The sequence below is a fragment of the Crassostrea angulata genome, chromosome 1 (assembly GCF_025612915.1).
Source record: "Crassostrea angulata isolate pt1a10 chromosome 1, ASM2561291v2, whole genome shotgun sequence".
In the NCBI taxonomy this organism is placed as follows: Eukaryota; Metazoa; Mollusca; class Bivalvia; order Ostreida; family Ostreidae; genus Magallana; species Magallana angulata.
In genome coordinates this window covers 15,366,331-15,382,394 of record NC_069111.1, presented here as the reverse complement: position 1 = coordinate 15,382,394, position 16,064 = coordinate 15,366,331, and the positions used below count along the sequence as shown (strand labels likewise).

The window sequence follows — 16,064 nt, the reverse complement described above, 5'->3', positions numbered from 1 at the left end:
ACGTGTTAATATACGCATGGGCGAGTTGATTTAGAATTATAAAGCTGTTTGACTGTTCTCTTTCAATATGCTGCTGTCATTGGATGAGTTTAAACAACCCTCAATGCATCAAGTTCTACAGAAATTCATACATATTTGTATTATGAATTGCAGATACAGAGAATCCCTTCTCTGGTTTTTTTTTTCCAGGTAAACAAATAAGGAAGACCAGGCACAGACTGTCTCAGATTTATTATATCACATTACTGAACCATAGCAGCGGCAGTGGCAGACTCACTGGAAAAAAGACAACAATCAGAGTTACAACTCAAACTCTCTCATATCAAGTATTTTCAAAAGTACTTAAATTTTTCTAATACACATCTGTCAATTAAAGAAATAAATGCATTCAAAAAATCTAGAATTACCAGCTTTATAACAGATCAACTAACTTTTTAAAAATTAAGGCCTACAGTCATGTTAAATTTCTACTTTTGTCAAATAGTCCTACGGATTTAAAAAAAATATTGAACTTACTATTTCCAGTTTGGTGGCAAAACTTTCTTTGTTTTGTAATATCTAGCCAATCTGTGAATTCTGCTCTCTACCAGAATCAAACGGAATTTGGAATCTCTGTCCTGCAAGAACAAATAACCAAAACTTATTCACAAGGGGTCTATACAAATTTAAAATAAATCTAATTGTTAACTACTTCAAGCTTAGAAATAAACGGTAAATTCTCAAGAAAAATTGTCTCATTTTACGCATCTTTCCTATCATATGTTCATTTGTACAAACTTATTTCTACACTTTAGCCTTTTTGCTTAATTTGAATTACTAAGGAAGTGTAGACATTAGATAACAGATAAATCACAGTGCAATGAATTATGGCTGTTTATCTGCCATATATGTACAGTAATATATTTGAAATAATGGTATAGTGGGATATGGCAAGGCTGTCCAACATAATGGAACAGCCTACAATTGTGAGATTATCTGTATAGAATGTTAAAAATGTCTTACATATCTTAGAATTTACTGGTATTTGAATTAATGGTATGAACATTATATTGAGATTATCTGACATTATGGTACAGTATGGAGAAATTATCTGACATCATATGGTACAGTATGGAGAAATTAGCTGACGTTATGGTACAGTATGGAGAAATTATCTGACATTCTGGTACAGTATGGAGAAATTATCTGACATAATATGGTACAGTATGGAGAAATTATCTGACGTTATGGTACAGTATGGAGAAATGATCTTACATTCTGGTACATTAGGTGAAATTATCTGATATTATGGTACACCATGAGGAGATCATACACTTAACAGTGAGATTAACACATTAGAACATTATTGAAATTATCTGACATAATGGTACACTTTAGCAAGACTGACATAGTGGTGCACTATAGTAAGACTATCTGACATCATGGTACACCATAATGAGATTATCTGACATAATGGTACACCATTGAGAGATAGCATGACAGATGTGCCCACCTTCCTGTTCCTCTCCATGTGTTTTCTGATGTTGACAGCCTTCTTGATGAGGTGGTACAGATCCTCAGGAAGATCAGGAGCCATGCCCTTCTTCTTCAGAATCCTCAGGATCTTGTTTCCTGTGACAAAGCGTACTTGGGCCACACCATGGGAGTCACGAAGGATTACACCTGTTATATGCACACATAATTACATCAGCATCTGTAACATTATCGGGAATTGCGAATAGATGTTTTCCATTCTTCGAGTTACTACAGAAATGGTTAAACAAATACAATGGTTACGAATACAGATAAAGGCATAACTTTGAAGATAAAAATCAAACAAGGTTAATAACATATTACAAGTATTTAGACTTTTGTGACAACAATATTTTGAGGGTACGTTAACAATTAGGACTCAATCCATCATTTATCGATAAGAATTGTGCATCTTTTCAAAAAATCACTCACCAATCTGTGATGGAGTTAATCCTTTCTTTGCCAGCTTCATAATTTGTTCCTCAACATCCTCAGACGTCAATTTCAGCCACTATAAAGAATTGAAACAATTACACACTTGACTGTGTTCAAGATTCATCATTCTTGTACATTATTAAGTTATATAAATAAAGAATACAATGTAAGTTAATTATAAGGCAATGCACAAAACACTTGTTAGGTTGATCATGATGCAATTACATTTATTTTTTGTGGCATATTGGACCCTGTACATGAACAGAGCTACATGTAGACTTTTTGGCATATTGGACCCTGTACATGAACAGAGCTACGTGTAGATTTTGTGGCAAATTGGACCCTGTACATGAACAGAGCTACATGTAGATTTTGTGGCATAAGTAACCACGTACTAGAACAGTGCTTAGGAATCAGCTGGTAATGAAAATTCTTTATTTGGATAAAAGCAATATGCCATTTTGCAAACAATTCAGTTTTCTATATACAGTATCAACGAAAAACTAATTAAGTATCCATATTAATTTTATTTAATTCAAAGTATTTGTAATATCAGGAACAACTGCAAAAACAAAGTAAAGAGTGAACTGGCAAGTCTTCCAAACCCACAATTTTTAAAAAGCAGCTTTACCTAGACCGAAATTCAGCTCAGGACAAAATTTTAAATGAAGCCTTCACCAAAGCCTATGTAATAAATGTCCGAATATCTTATCTTAACTTTCAGATTCTACCCCTTTTACCAGAGACATAATTACACTCTGCTTTTACACTACTATTTAGCATCACAATTTTGGTTCAATTTCAACAGTGTCAAAAGCCCTAGTGAATCAGGCCAACAATTTGCTAGTTAACTGTCTTAACAATTTCTATTTATGCTACTTCTTGATTATCTTCTATGACATTGCCTTTTATCAATAACATTCAGAAATGGAATATCTTGGATACTTACTGTTGGTACTGATCTACGGTATGGTAGAGCTGACTGGGAAATACCCTTTCTGTAAATAGCAAACGATATAAAACACTATGATATTGATGTTTGGTCCAAGAATTAGTGTTGAGACAACTTAACAAAGTATTTCACTAAAAATATCGTTAAGGCAACATTTTTGTTCAGTGTTGACACACCACGTGCCCATAAACAAGACTAATTTTGTCAATTTATAGATTAAAAGAGCAATATTATCTAACACATAAAGGTGGTGCTTATGTTAAGCTTTGATTTTATTATAGTTTTGCACCCCTTGTCTGATGTAATACACAAGAAAATGAGTTTATTGTGCCGTACCCGGGATTGTGCATACGACCCATGATGGCAGCGTGTGTGAAAGAGGAAGTGACGTATTCGAATGAAGCGCCATCTAATATTTTGCCGCAAATAAAGGTGCGGATCAATGTTCTTTTCACTATTTTAGTATCGATAACAGCTGCAACATTATACGTGCTGTTTGTGATGTGTGAAGTCGATTTAAACATATCGTTTAAACATTTATGTTTACCGAACACGTGAAAAAAAATATCTAGACATTATAAAAGGGGTAAAATAAAAGTAATCTTATAAGAGCTCAGGTGCCAAAAATATCATTTTTTTCTTGGTACAATATAGTATATTTTATTGAAATTAGAAAATTGTGTAATAAATTCAGAATTTCTTATGCTTTTAAGTATAATTTAAGAGACTAATTGTAGTAAAGAAATATTAATTACAGTAAATCATAGTATATTTTTCTGAAATTATACAATATTACATCTATTTTAAAGAATAACTATTGATATCATATTGATATAAGTATGCTTTTTTTATACATAAATATGTAGTGCTAATTCTGATATCTATTAGTATTAGTAAATTGTTAAGTGAATCACTGGCTCCCACTTCAAGATTTATCCCCCAGGCAAGAAAGAAACATGAGGGTTATGTTAATATATTCTGCAATATATGCAAAATGCTACTTTCAAAGCCAGAATCAACCACCAAAGAAATACAAGTTTCAATCAATCAACCATGAAATGATCAATTCAGAGTTAACCTCAAACGTCGTAAATAAGACAAGTTTCATTATTAATCAGAAGTATTGGAAAAACAACTGTGTCTGACAAACTTAATAATGAACTAAGAATGTGATTGGAAGCAGTCTATGAAAGTTCAATAAACTTCAACTAATTTTATCAATGCTGGTTAAACAGTTGTCAGTATTTATCAATGCTGGTTAAACAGTTGTCAGTATTTATCAATGCTGGTTAAACAGTCGTCAGTAGCTGTACAATGCAACAATTCTGGCTGAAAATGAATATCATTATGATTGAAAGTTCGATATTCAATCAAATTTTTTCTTATTTCATAACAGATTAAAGATTCTTTCGACTTCATACAGAATATCAACCACAAACGTAAGTTGTCTATAAATAATTTATTTCTGATATTCCACTGACAATTTGTACATGTAATTCTTTTATTTGACATACATGTATGTGTCGACTATATCCCTGAATGAATTCAGTTTGGTAAATCAAAGATATACGAGTGTCAATCCCAACTATGTATAAAGACGTTAATTCTTTGGATCAGTAGAGATTATCACAGATGCTTGTTCAGTTTGTGTCTTGGATGGTGTATCATGAGGACTTGGCCACCTTTGGCATGCGCTTGAAGATGCGGATAGCCCAGCCCAACAGGAAGTTCCACAGAGTCCTTGCTACTGCCACACGGTTTATCAGAAGTCTCCACACCGCGATAAAAAGGAACACATTCACTGCAAAGTTTATCCTCTGCAACCTGAAAACAAAATACCTCAAAAATTGAAGAATAATAAGGTTAAAAAGTACATTTATCATCTACTGGTACACCAATTTTGTTGTAATAGCTAAACTGATTTTTTATTTTATATACATGTACTGTATAAGGAATTTTATGGTTATATAAAGTTATAAACGTAACTCTTGAGGGTTCGTCCGATATTGAACAAAATGTCTGACAATTTTTTCTTAATAATGCATGTTTACTGAAAAATAAACCAACCTTTTGAGTGTTTGCCTGGCTTTGGACAACTCGGAAAGTTCCTCCCTGAGAACAAATCGTTTAATGCCAAGACAGTAGGACTCCATGTACGTAGGCCAGTGTATACTTTTCACATTGAAGTTGAAGGTCTGCAAAATTATAAAATAGTCTGTGAAACACACTTTAAAGCAAATTCCTACCCTTTGTATGGATATCATAAATAATATACATGTACCTAACAATAATGTAAGTTCTTTGACCTGCTTTTAAAAAGTACACGTACCTACAATTTAATATCTTTGTATAAATAATTTGATGTTTAATTTGGGTGAATAAACATCTTTTCAATCATGAATTAAGAAATACTGATGCCTTATTTGAAGTTGTGAAAGAAGCATGTGCATGAAAAATATCCATCTAATTTTACATGGAAAGAATATTAGAACCATTTTAGCGAGAGCTTGGACTTTGGCTAGTTGTGTTAACAGCATTGTGATGGATGCCTGTCTAATGATGTAATCATTAGCTTACACTGATGGCCATTCAACCACTGCTCTCTGAAATCTACATGATTTGTCTTGCTTTTAAAGGGGCATGGTCACGATTTTGGTCAAAAATTAGTTTTTTGATTTTAATGTTTACAATGCTTCAATAAGGCATTTTTAACAGGCAACCAAAATATGAGTGTCATTTGATGAGTTATAAGTGAGTTACAAAGCTTACAATTCTTCGCTATGTAAACAAAGTGTTTGTTTACATTTCGAATGTCGAAGTGAAAATTCCAGTTTTAGACCTAAAATAAATGTATTAATCGTTAGGAACTGCTTATTTATGCTTTAAATGAATAATAATATAGACAAACCAGCTTAAAAAAGATTTTGAATCTATATAAACAAAAACAGGGCACGAGCCTTGTTTACATGACGAAGAATTGCGAGTCCTGGCTCCGGGATCATGAAACTGTCTTAAATTTAAGTTAGAATTTTGTCTTAAATCTAAGATTTAGACTTAGTTAAGATTGCTTACTTAAGTGGATCACAAAACGATCTAAGAAAAAACTTAGCTAAGATTTGTCTTAGCTAAACTCCATAGTAACTCGCGCGATTTTTCGACAGAATTTGTTAAAAGTGGAACTCTTCTTTTTTGAAGATTCCTATCGGCTGCATCGTAAACATTATCATATATCACAAAGTTTAAAAAATTATATTTAAAAGATGCTTCACACAAATATTAGCATAGTTTCTTACTGGATAACATATCAGTCATTATACAGACGTGTTTACACACTTTCACTTTAACAAAGGGAAATAACTTCAATAGCAAGTGCACAAAGGGGAAAAACCTAGACTATAAATAGAAAACCCGAGGACGAGGGAGCAACCTTCTTTGCTGATCATTTCTTCTTAAAAATCCAACGAGTGTCGCCATTTTGAACTTACATAGTAAGAATCTATAAACTTAAGTCTGCCTAATAGCAGTCTTAAGATTTAAGACAATATTTCATACTTAACCCTAAGTCATTTTTTTGTGATCCACTTTAAGAACAATCTTAAAATTCAAGTGCAAATTCATTGACTTAAGTCTGACTTAAAATTTAAGACAGTTTCATGATCCCGGAGCCTGTATCTTGCTTAAAACTCAATGACTGGCACCCAAATTTCATTTGATCATTAGAAATGCATTCCTAAAGCATTGCAAATAATAAAACCAGAAAAATAAAATTTGACCAAAATCGTGACCATGCCCCTTTAAGTTAAGACTATGCAATTGGTGTATATTTCGCTTGAAACCAATGTCATTTTATACTAATTTTGACGCAGGATATATATAATTACATCCGCAGGGTTAACATCCTCCTGAGTGTCCAAGGCCTTGCTAAAATGGTCCTTATATTCAACCCCAAACATATATTAAATCCCTTGTAAACTAGTGTATTCAGAGTACCTTTCTGTCCTCTGGTGTCATTTTGTTCAAAAGGTCATCAAGGTTCTTGTTGGAGAAGACCCACTCATTCTGAGTGAAGTAGTCCAGGCTCCCCACCGCTTTCCTCAACTTGTCTTGGATTTTGACAAATCTTGAAGTAAAAGATCAAATAATGTACAAAAAATGAATTTTTTATTGAAATATGTAATTCTCATCATTAATGATCTAGTCATTTTAATTGAGCATTTATAGAGCATTTGTTTTGGTGTGTGTGTGTGCATGTAATTGCTTTCTAAATATAAATATTCATATGAATACATTAATAAACCTGACCATAGCACTTTATACACCTGGTTATCTCTTAAATACACAAAATAATCTGTCAGATCTACACACAGCTTACACAACCTGCCAGGTGTTGACCCCGAATCAGAACATGACCCGGTTACGGGTAACCTTATAGTGATATAACACCATGTGACCTTCATGTACACATAGAATGCATACACAGAGAATGTATGTACTTTGACACATTGTCACTATCCAACTCTTGAATACACAACTCAATGTTTCAATATTTACACATCCTTGAGATAAAACACCAACAATACCCTCTTCCATTTTCACAAGTCAAAAATTTCAATACGTCAATAAAATTTCAAAAATTTGATGAAAGAATTATAAATTAACATGCAAATATTTCCTGTAAATGCAGCTTTATTACATGTTCATGCAAATGGTAGCAGGCGTGTACTTTTCTTGTCTTGTCTCAATATACATGCATGTCCGTTAACTGGGGATGTTGTCAGGAAAACAGTGTTCAAAAAGTATAGGAGTACTGGTACATACATTGGGCGTTTGCCTGAGACCCACATCATCATGTCCATCAGATAGGCAGGTAAAACATGGTCAAACAGCACACATACCTCATGCCACACACTGAAATAATAGCAAATCGCTGTAAGTAAACATTTTTAAAAATTCTAGTATGTCATTTTATATTAGCACTCTGAATGTTTTTCATTCTTCTCTTGTATTCTAATTTATTTTGTAGACATTTACTTGAAGACATTCACTGTAAAACATTCTGGAAATAACTTTCAGAAACTTTCAAGAAACTGATTGTCAGCTTATTACATGACAGAATAGTACCATTATTATTGCTACCAGAGTATTCCTTAGTTCTAGGTTCGTAACATGATCTGTACAGAATTGTTTCTTACTAGCTTTTGGTAAAGCGAGGATTTGGGATCCTGGCTACTGTGTTGACAGGGTTTTTCATGAAGCATTCATGAGACATTCGCTCTGGAAGGAAAATTTATACATTTTTAACATATTGCTGTGGACACAAGATCCAAAATGGTCAATAATTTTAACAGTATTTCTTTAAAAGTTGAACTCATTACGAAGCTTTGCTCTTTCTCCAAAATAAAATCACATGTACATAAAAATCTTGTTATCTTTTATAATAGAGATCTATATTTACATGTTTGATCAGATTAAAACATTTTCATGAACCAGGAAATCAAATATTTTCACAAATTGAAAAGATCCTGCAATATAAGTACATAATCAATTGTATATTTATAGTGACAACTCACCCATTTGTCCCCATGTAAACTTGTTCATTTGCCCTGTTGTACAATGGTATACCTTTAATTCATCTGATCTAGAAAAAAAATGCAGGAACAGCAATTAATAAAAAGCCTATATTTTGGGTTGTTACAAGTAAACTTAACAGGTTCTTTCTCTCTGATCTGCAAGAGCATTAAATATTGGCTTAAAGAAAAACAAAATCATCCCTTCTTTCAAATCTACATGATCAACTAGGTAGTAGCTAGAATGCAAAACGCACATGCCTTGATTAACATTTGAAAATTATTATTAATTGAAAGGACCCTTACTTATAAACAACATTATCCCAGGCTACTGCTATCATCATATTGGAGGCAATGTCTACTGGAATGATATCTGAAGTACCATAAAAGTCCCCCTTCATAACTCTCAGCAAACCATTTCCAATCTGAAGAAGCCAAAAAAGCATTAATGAATACACAACTATCTATTTAATTATCAAAAAAATCTCATTTATTCAACATGTATATTTTTTCTTTAAAAAAGAAATGCAACATCTAGTTTAGGTAATTGTATGTTTTCTATACAAAACATTCATACTTACTGCTGCTAACAATCCTGTAGGACCATTGTAGTTATCAACCCATCCCTAAAACACCAGGCACAAAACCATTTTAATACAAAATAATGTAAAATGAATCTTGATTTAAAGAGGTCACAGTATGTTTTACAAAGAAAGAATCAGAGCATGAAAACAGGAAAATGATGGAAAAATCTTGTATCCCTTTATTTCAACACGACATAATGATTAATATCAGATTGTGTATACTAACTGGGACAGGTTCATTCCAAGAGGCGCCCACAATAGACGGTCTAAAGATCACCACAGGTAATTCCTCTTTATTCTGGTACAGCAGATACTCCGCAATGGCTTTGGTGTAGGTGTAGGTATTTGGTCTGTTGCCGATCATCTTTGGTGTCAGGGTGTTTAAAACATCTCCATCCATCCATCTGTAAAAGTACAACATAGTTTATACTTGTTATTTCTTGTCAAAATGTCACACCATCAAATCAGGAGATGGCTGACAGTCAAATAAAAAGTACTATACTAAATAAACTTTGCTGCTACTTAAAAAAAAATGAAATGATAAGAGTTTATTCTCCTTACTGAATAAAGATTTACTGCTTTATAAAACGTGTCAAATAAACACATACTCGCAAGCATCCAGTAATTTGTGAGGTGCAAGTGGAGGCTCATAAACTTTTTCATCTATGTACTTCACATTGCAGTTGCAATAGGCTGTGGAAACATGTAGGAGCACCTGAAAAGAATCAAAGATTGATAAATATATATCATAACTGTATAATTTCTCATCATCATTGATAATGCCAATAATATTTTGTAATTCTGCATTTTAATTTTATCCAAGAAAACAATTCATATTTGTCTAAATATGCAAATGTACCTCCAAGTTTTTGATTTTCTTGCAAAATTGTATCATTCTATTTACTCCAACAACATTCATCTCAACAGCCAACCTATTAGAACAGAAAAGATCCTGGCAATTAAATATGTAAATACAGCAAAGTTTGAGGAAATACAATGCTTCAATATAACTTAAATAGTTAAAGGTATACCAGCATATATACTAAAATATGTGTTACTAAAGGAAATAACAATTGTAATGTTTCTCACTTCATTTCTTCATCAAACTTGACTGTGGCCGCCGAGTGGAAGACCACAGAGACATCGTTGATGACCCTCTCCTCATCCTTCTGACTGACCCCCAGGTTTTCATGGAGGATATCCCCTGTCACTGGGATCACCTTCTTACTGAAATCTGGGTCCTGTCTCTTTAGTTTCTCAAACAGCTATTAAATTAAAATATATTCAAAGTTCTTTGAAAATAACTCTCTATTCTTAAAAGGTATATATATATATATATATATATATATATATATATATATATATATATATATATATATATATATATATATATATATATATATATATATATATATATATATATGCTGGCATTTATTCGTCAATAAAGTTATAAATCGAAGAAAAAATGAAACTTGCATATAAAGAAAAAAATATCCCACTAAACAAAACATCTTGAAAAATATTCCTGACTGTGTAAAATGGTCACATATATATGTATAGCATAAAGGAATCACCATATGACTGTTCTTGATTTTTTCATTCAAGGAATTTGATAAATTTCTTATTAAAATGATAATGTTTGAACAAGTGAAACTTTAAGGATGATAGTATGAATGTTATCTCTTCTATATATACGATATAAACCTTGAAAGTTTATCTTTCATCTGAACTCTAACATAAATCTATCCGATAAGCAAAATCACAATCAAATGTCACTCCATGAACTAGTTAAACATACTATATGTAGTATGTCCTTGGCATGAAAAAATTACAACAAACAAGAGGCCAATTGGCCTTAACGGTCACCTGAGTAGCATATATCCAATACACAAACTTGTCATGGAGTCTCATATATGCATCTAATTAATTAGGTTTTATACTGGAGTAGAAAAATTATAAATTTGTAATGACAACCACATTTAATTCAAAAAGAACTGTGAAACCTATAATTTTGGTGAAAAACTAAAAGATCTGGTCTACAAAATAATGAATTTAGTTTTCCTTTCAGGTGTGTGGGAGTAAAGAAGATAATTTTTTAACGTTATATGCATTAACATCTATACATCCATTTTGGCCCTGCCCTAGAGTCAAAACCCATACCCCAGGGGACATGAAAATTAAAATTTCAGTAGAGGACTTCCTGGTAATCATAATTATTAGTCGTTTTTTTTTATACAGATGTGTGAGAATAGAGAAGAAGATTTTTAAACATTATATGCATTTACACTTTATTGCCATATTGCCCCCCCCCATCCCCCCATGTCCTGAACCCCTGACCCAGGGGCCATGAATTTCACAATTTAGGTAAAGGAGATTGTGGATATCATAACCATGTATTCAGTTTTTTGCCCACATGTGTGGGAGTAGAGAAGAAGATTTTCTTAGATTTAATACATTTTTACTATTTGGCCATATTGGCCCCACCCTAGAGCATGAACACCTAACAAAGGTGTCATGAATTTCACAATTTTAGTAGAGAGCCTCATGGACATCATAATCATGCATTTAGTTTTTAACAAATATATATAAGAGTAGAGAAGAAGATTTTCTAAGATTTAATACATTTTTACTATTTGACCATATCGGCCCCACCCTAGAGCCTGAACCCCTGACCGTGGGGTCGTGAATTTCACAATTAAGGTAGAGGGCTTCATGGACATCATAAACATGCATTTAGTTTTAAACAAATATATATGGGAGTAGAGAAGAAGATTTTCTAAGATTTAATACATTTTTACTATTTGGCCATATTGGCCCCACCCTAGAGCCTGAACCCCTGACCCAGGGGTCATGAATTTCACAATTAAGGTAGAGGGCTTCATGGACATCATAACCATGCATTTAGTTTTTAACAAATATATATGGGAGTAGAGAAGAAGATTTTCTAAGATTTTAATACATTTTTACTATATGGCCATATTGGCCCCACCCTAGAGCCAGAACCCCTGACCCAGGGGCCATAAATTTCACAATTTTGGTAGAGGGCCTCATGGACATCATAACCATGCATTCAGTTTTTTCCTCACATGTGTGGAAGTAGAGAAGAAGATTTTTGAAAATTTGGCTTTTTTTGCATATTTGGCCCCGCCCGTGGCACCCCAGGGGTGGTAGAGCCATAAATTTCACAATTTAGATTCTTCTTACCATAGAGATGCTTCACACCAAAAATGGTAACGATTGGCCTGGTAGTTTCCAAGAAGAAGTTAAAAATGTAAAATTGTTAACGCACGACGACGGACGAAGACCAATTGCAATAGGTCACCTGAGTGACTCAGGTGACCTAAAAAGTTCTTTGATATCTATATCATGATGAGTATATCTTACAAGATCAGTGATCATTTAAATAATTTGAAATATATTCATATTTCTAATTCGGTTTTTAATTTTTATAACACAGAGGAAAATATTGCGTTTGCTGGGGTTCGAACCCTGGTCATCTGGCACTCTAACAATCAAGCTAAAGGGTCAACTAGCTGGAGCTAGTAGGAATGCCATATTATGATATATCTGACACTACCAAATTTAGACCATCTTCAGACCATGCAGTATTAACAAATTTCATTGATGATTAATGCGTCAAAATATTTATACAGATCCTGAGGGAAAGTAAATACAACAGCATTTTAATCATGTGTCAATCAACCACGTAGATAAAATTGTCAGAATTTTAAACGGCTAGAATCTTCAAAAATCGTTTGATAGTTGCCAAATGTTCCAAATAATAACTTTCATGAAACCTAATTAAAGGATCATGTGTGTTACCAATATTTCCGACTGATAATAAACACTTCTTATCTAAAATCATATATCAATTCATAAAGCAAAATATAGTCCTGACAAAATTGGTGTTTACCTTTGATGCAAGCAATTCCTCCAGTCTCTGGCTGACATCTTTGCCTCTCTTTGGTCTTATGAGAATGTAAACATTCTTTATTCCCGGACATGATCTCAGTAGCTTTTCTACGAGGGCTTTCCCCATAAAACCAGTGGCTCCAGTGATGAAAATACTCCTCCCATGGTAGAACTCCGAGATAGAATGAGTTCCTGCCATTTCCATTCACTAGAAATATCTCTTATATTTTAAAAAGGCAATACACACTTCAGATGGCTTACTACTTTGAAACAAATATTTTACATCATCGCACCTGTCAAACGTTAACAGGTCCTGTCAAAATTTTACAGTATCAGTGACACAAATAACAATTGCGCGTCTTTAACTAGGCTAATATTGTGCTCAAATTAACTGTTATATAAATTCATTACTCTGATATGAGCATATAAGGTACAAATACGGCTAGTAAAATCATTTCCTATTTGGAATACTTCGTTACCTACCGACTCTTTCGACATCCAAAATTAAAAGGAAGTTAACATGAGAGCGCCACCTATTTGTATTAAATAATTCATACATCAAATATTCGGATTTTTGAATGGCCTAGATCATGTAGATTTTTAATTAACTCTAAGTTAATTCATGAAAACTATTGATCTTTATTTTAATTTTACACGTAACGTGCATTTTTTATTATATATTTAAAGAAAATTAAAAAACAAGTTTCATAGAAAGTACTGCTTACAAAGAACATGAAGAGAGGGGGGGGGGGGGGGGGTTAAGACCACTCAACATTGAAAAAAATATATAAATGTGAAACGTAAGATAATGATAATTAAGACAAGATTAATTGAATAAGCTTCAGTTCGGCGAGCTAAAAAGGATTAATTATGGTTATCTAAGATTGTGTCATATATTATAATTTTTTCCAAAAAAGTTAATACCCTTATCAACAGACAGGGATGCATGAAACTATTTACTAGTCTGTAATAGAAATAAAGACCACTCAACATTGAAAAAAATATATAAATGTGAAACGTAAGATAATGATAATTAAGACAAGATTAATTGAATAAGCTTCAGTTCGGCGAGCTAAAAAGGATTAATTATGGTTATCTAAGATTGTGTCATATGTTATAATTTTTTCCAAAAAAGTTAATACCCTTATCAACAGACAGGGATGCATGAAACTATTTACTAGTCTGTAATAGAAATAATACAGTTACATCCATTCTATACCCAGTAAATAAATAAGAAAGAAGAATACTAACTAAAAATTGTTTTAACACAACAAATGTATGGGATTTATACCTTGTAACCAGATGGAAAACAAGAGGCCCATGGGCCTAAGGAACAATAGGTATGATAAAATCAGCTTAATGGAGTCATAATACAAACAATCTGGACAATGTACAATAATACATGTAGATCCTGTATAAATAAAATCCCCCCCCCCCCCCCCCCCCGGATATTCTTATGTTTATCATCATTAGTCCCTTTTCTTACAGGATGATTTTATAGTCATATCACATGTTGAGTATTGCAATTCTCAAAAAGATCCTTAACAATTGTTTATATATGGGATATAAAGCTAAATCAAACTCTGAACCTTATTGTGAAGCCGTAGAATTATCCTGGAGCCAGTCTTAACAATTATAAAGAATCATCTGGCTGATTAGTTTCTGAGAAGAAGATTTTTAAAGATTTACTCTATATATTCATATGTAAAACTTTAACACTCCCCCCCAATGTGGCCCCATCCTAGCTCCAGGGATCATGATTTTCACAACTTTGAATCTACACTACCTGTGGATACTTCCACACAAGTTTCAGCTTTCCTGGCTTATTAGTTTCTGAGATGAAGAATTTTAAATATTTACTCTATATATTCCTATGTAAAACTTCGACCCTCCATTGTGCCCCACCCTACCCCCAGAGATCATGATTTTTACAACTTTGAATCTACACTACCTGAGGATGCTTCCACACAAGTTTCAGCTTTCCTGGCTGATTAGTTTTGTAAAAGAAGATTTTTAAAGATTTACTCTATGTATTCCTATGTAAAACTTCGACCCCCCCCCCCCCCATTGTGGCCCACCCTACCCCCAGGGATCATGATTTTTACAACTTGGAATCTACACTACTTGAGGATGCTTCCACACAAGTTTCAGCTTTCCTGGCTGATTATAGTTTCTGAGAAGAAGATTTATAAAGATTTTCTCTATATATTCCTATGTAAAACTTCGACCCCCCATTGGCCCCACCCTGACCCCTGAGATCATGATTTTAACAACTTTGAATCTAAATTACCTGAGGATGCTTTCACACATTGTTTCAGCTTTCCTGGCTGATTATAGTTTCTGAGAAGAAGATTTATAAAGATTTACTCTATATATTCCTATGTAAAACTTCGACCCCCCATTGGCCCCACCCTGACCCCTGAGATCATGATTTTAACAGCTTAGAATCTAAATTACCTGAGGATGCTTTCACACGTTGTTTCAGCTTTCCTGGCTGATTAGTTACTGAGAAGAAGATTTTAAAAGATTTACTCTATATATTCCTATGTAAAACTTCTACCCCCCCCCCCATTGTGGCCCAACCTTACCCCTGGGGGTAATGAATTTCACAACTTTGCATCTACATTACCTGAGGATGCTTCCACACAAGTTTCAGCTTTCCTGGCTTTATGGTTCTTGAGAAGAAGATCTTTGAAAATTTCTCAAAATTTCTCAAAATTTTTCATTAATTTTTAATTATCTCCCCTTGAAAAAGGGTGTGGCCCTTAATTTTCACAACTTTGAATCCCCTTTGCCTAAGGATGATTTATGCCAAGTTAGGTTGAAATTGGCCCAGTAGTTCTTGAGAAGATGTTGAAAATGTGAAAAGTTTACAGACAGACGGACGACAGACAAAATGTGATCAGAATAGCTCACTTGAGCTTTCAGCTCAGGTGAGCTGAAAATGAGGAACCATGCAGACTTGAATTCTATATCCCTGGGCCCTTGAATCTCTAGTCAGGTGATTTACCAACTAACTTATTTAATCTAGCGATCAAACTGGTCAAAGCATCACAAAGGTAAAATTCTGTGTTTGGATTAAATATGCTGGTGCTTGACAAT

The 16,064-nt window shown here is 33.3% G+C and overlaps 2 protein-coding genes across 2 annotated transcripts; both read right to left on the bottom strand.

The window, feature by feature from the left end:
* Positions 1-216: 216 nt before the first annotated feature.
* Positions 217-3,299, bottom strand: LOC128188124 (40S ribosomal protein S13). The gene is made up of 6 exons (XM_052858978.1): positions 3,236-3,299; positions 2,897-2,945; positions 1,945-2,023; positions 1,493-1,662; positions 517-617; positions 217-276 (listed from the first exon to the last, which is right to left on the bottom strand). Exons 1-6 carry the CDS (start codon positions 3,256-3,258, stop codon positions 243-245), a joined length of 456 nt encoding a protein of 151 aa, XP_052714938.1. The 5' UTR covers positions 3,259-3,299; the 3' UTR covers positions 217-242.
* Positions 3,300-4,343: 1,044 nt separating this feature from the next.
* Positions 4,344-13,505, bottom strand: LOC128160524 (fatty acyl-CoA reductase 1-like). The gene is made up of 14 exons (XM_052823858.1): positions 13,446-13,505; positions 12,964-13,170; positions 10,140-10,315; positions 9,910-9,982; positions 9,659-9,765; positions 9,277-9,454; positions 9,048-9,092; positions 8,773-8,891; positions 8,470-8,537; positions 8,092-8,173; positions 7,718-7,807; positions 6,890-7,019; positions 4,967-5,094; positions 4,344-4,723 (listed from the first exon to the last, which is right to left on the bottom strand). Exons 2-14 carry the CDS (start codon positions 13,165-13,167, stop codon positions 4,564-4,566), a joined length of 1,560 nt encoding a protein of 519 aa, XP_052679818.1. The 5' UTR covers positions 13,168-13,170; positions 13,446-13,505; the 3' UTR covers positions 4,344-4,563.
* Positions 13,506-16,064: the final 2,559 nt, after the last annotated feature.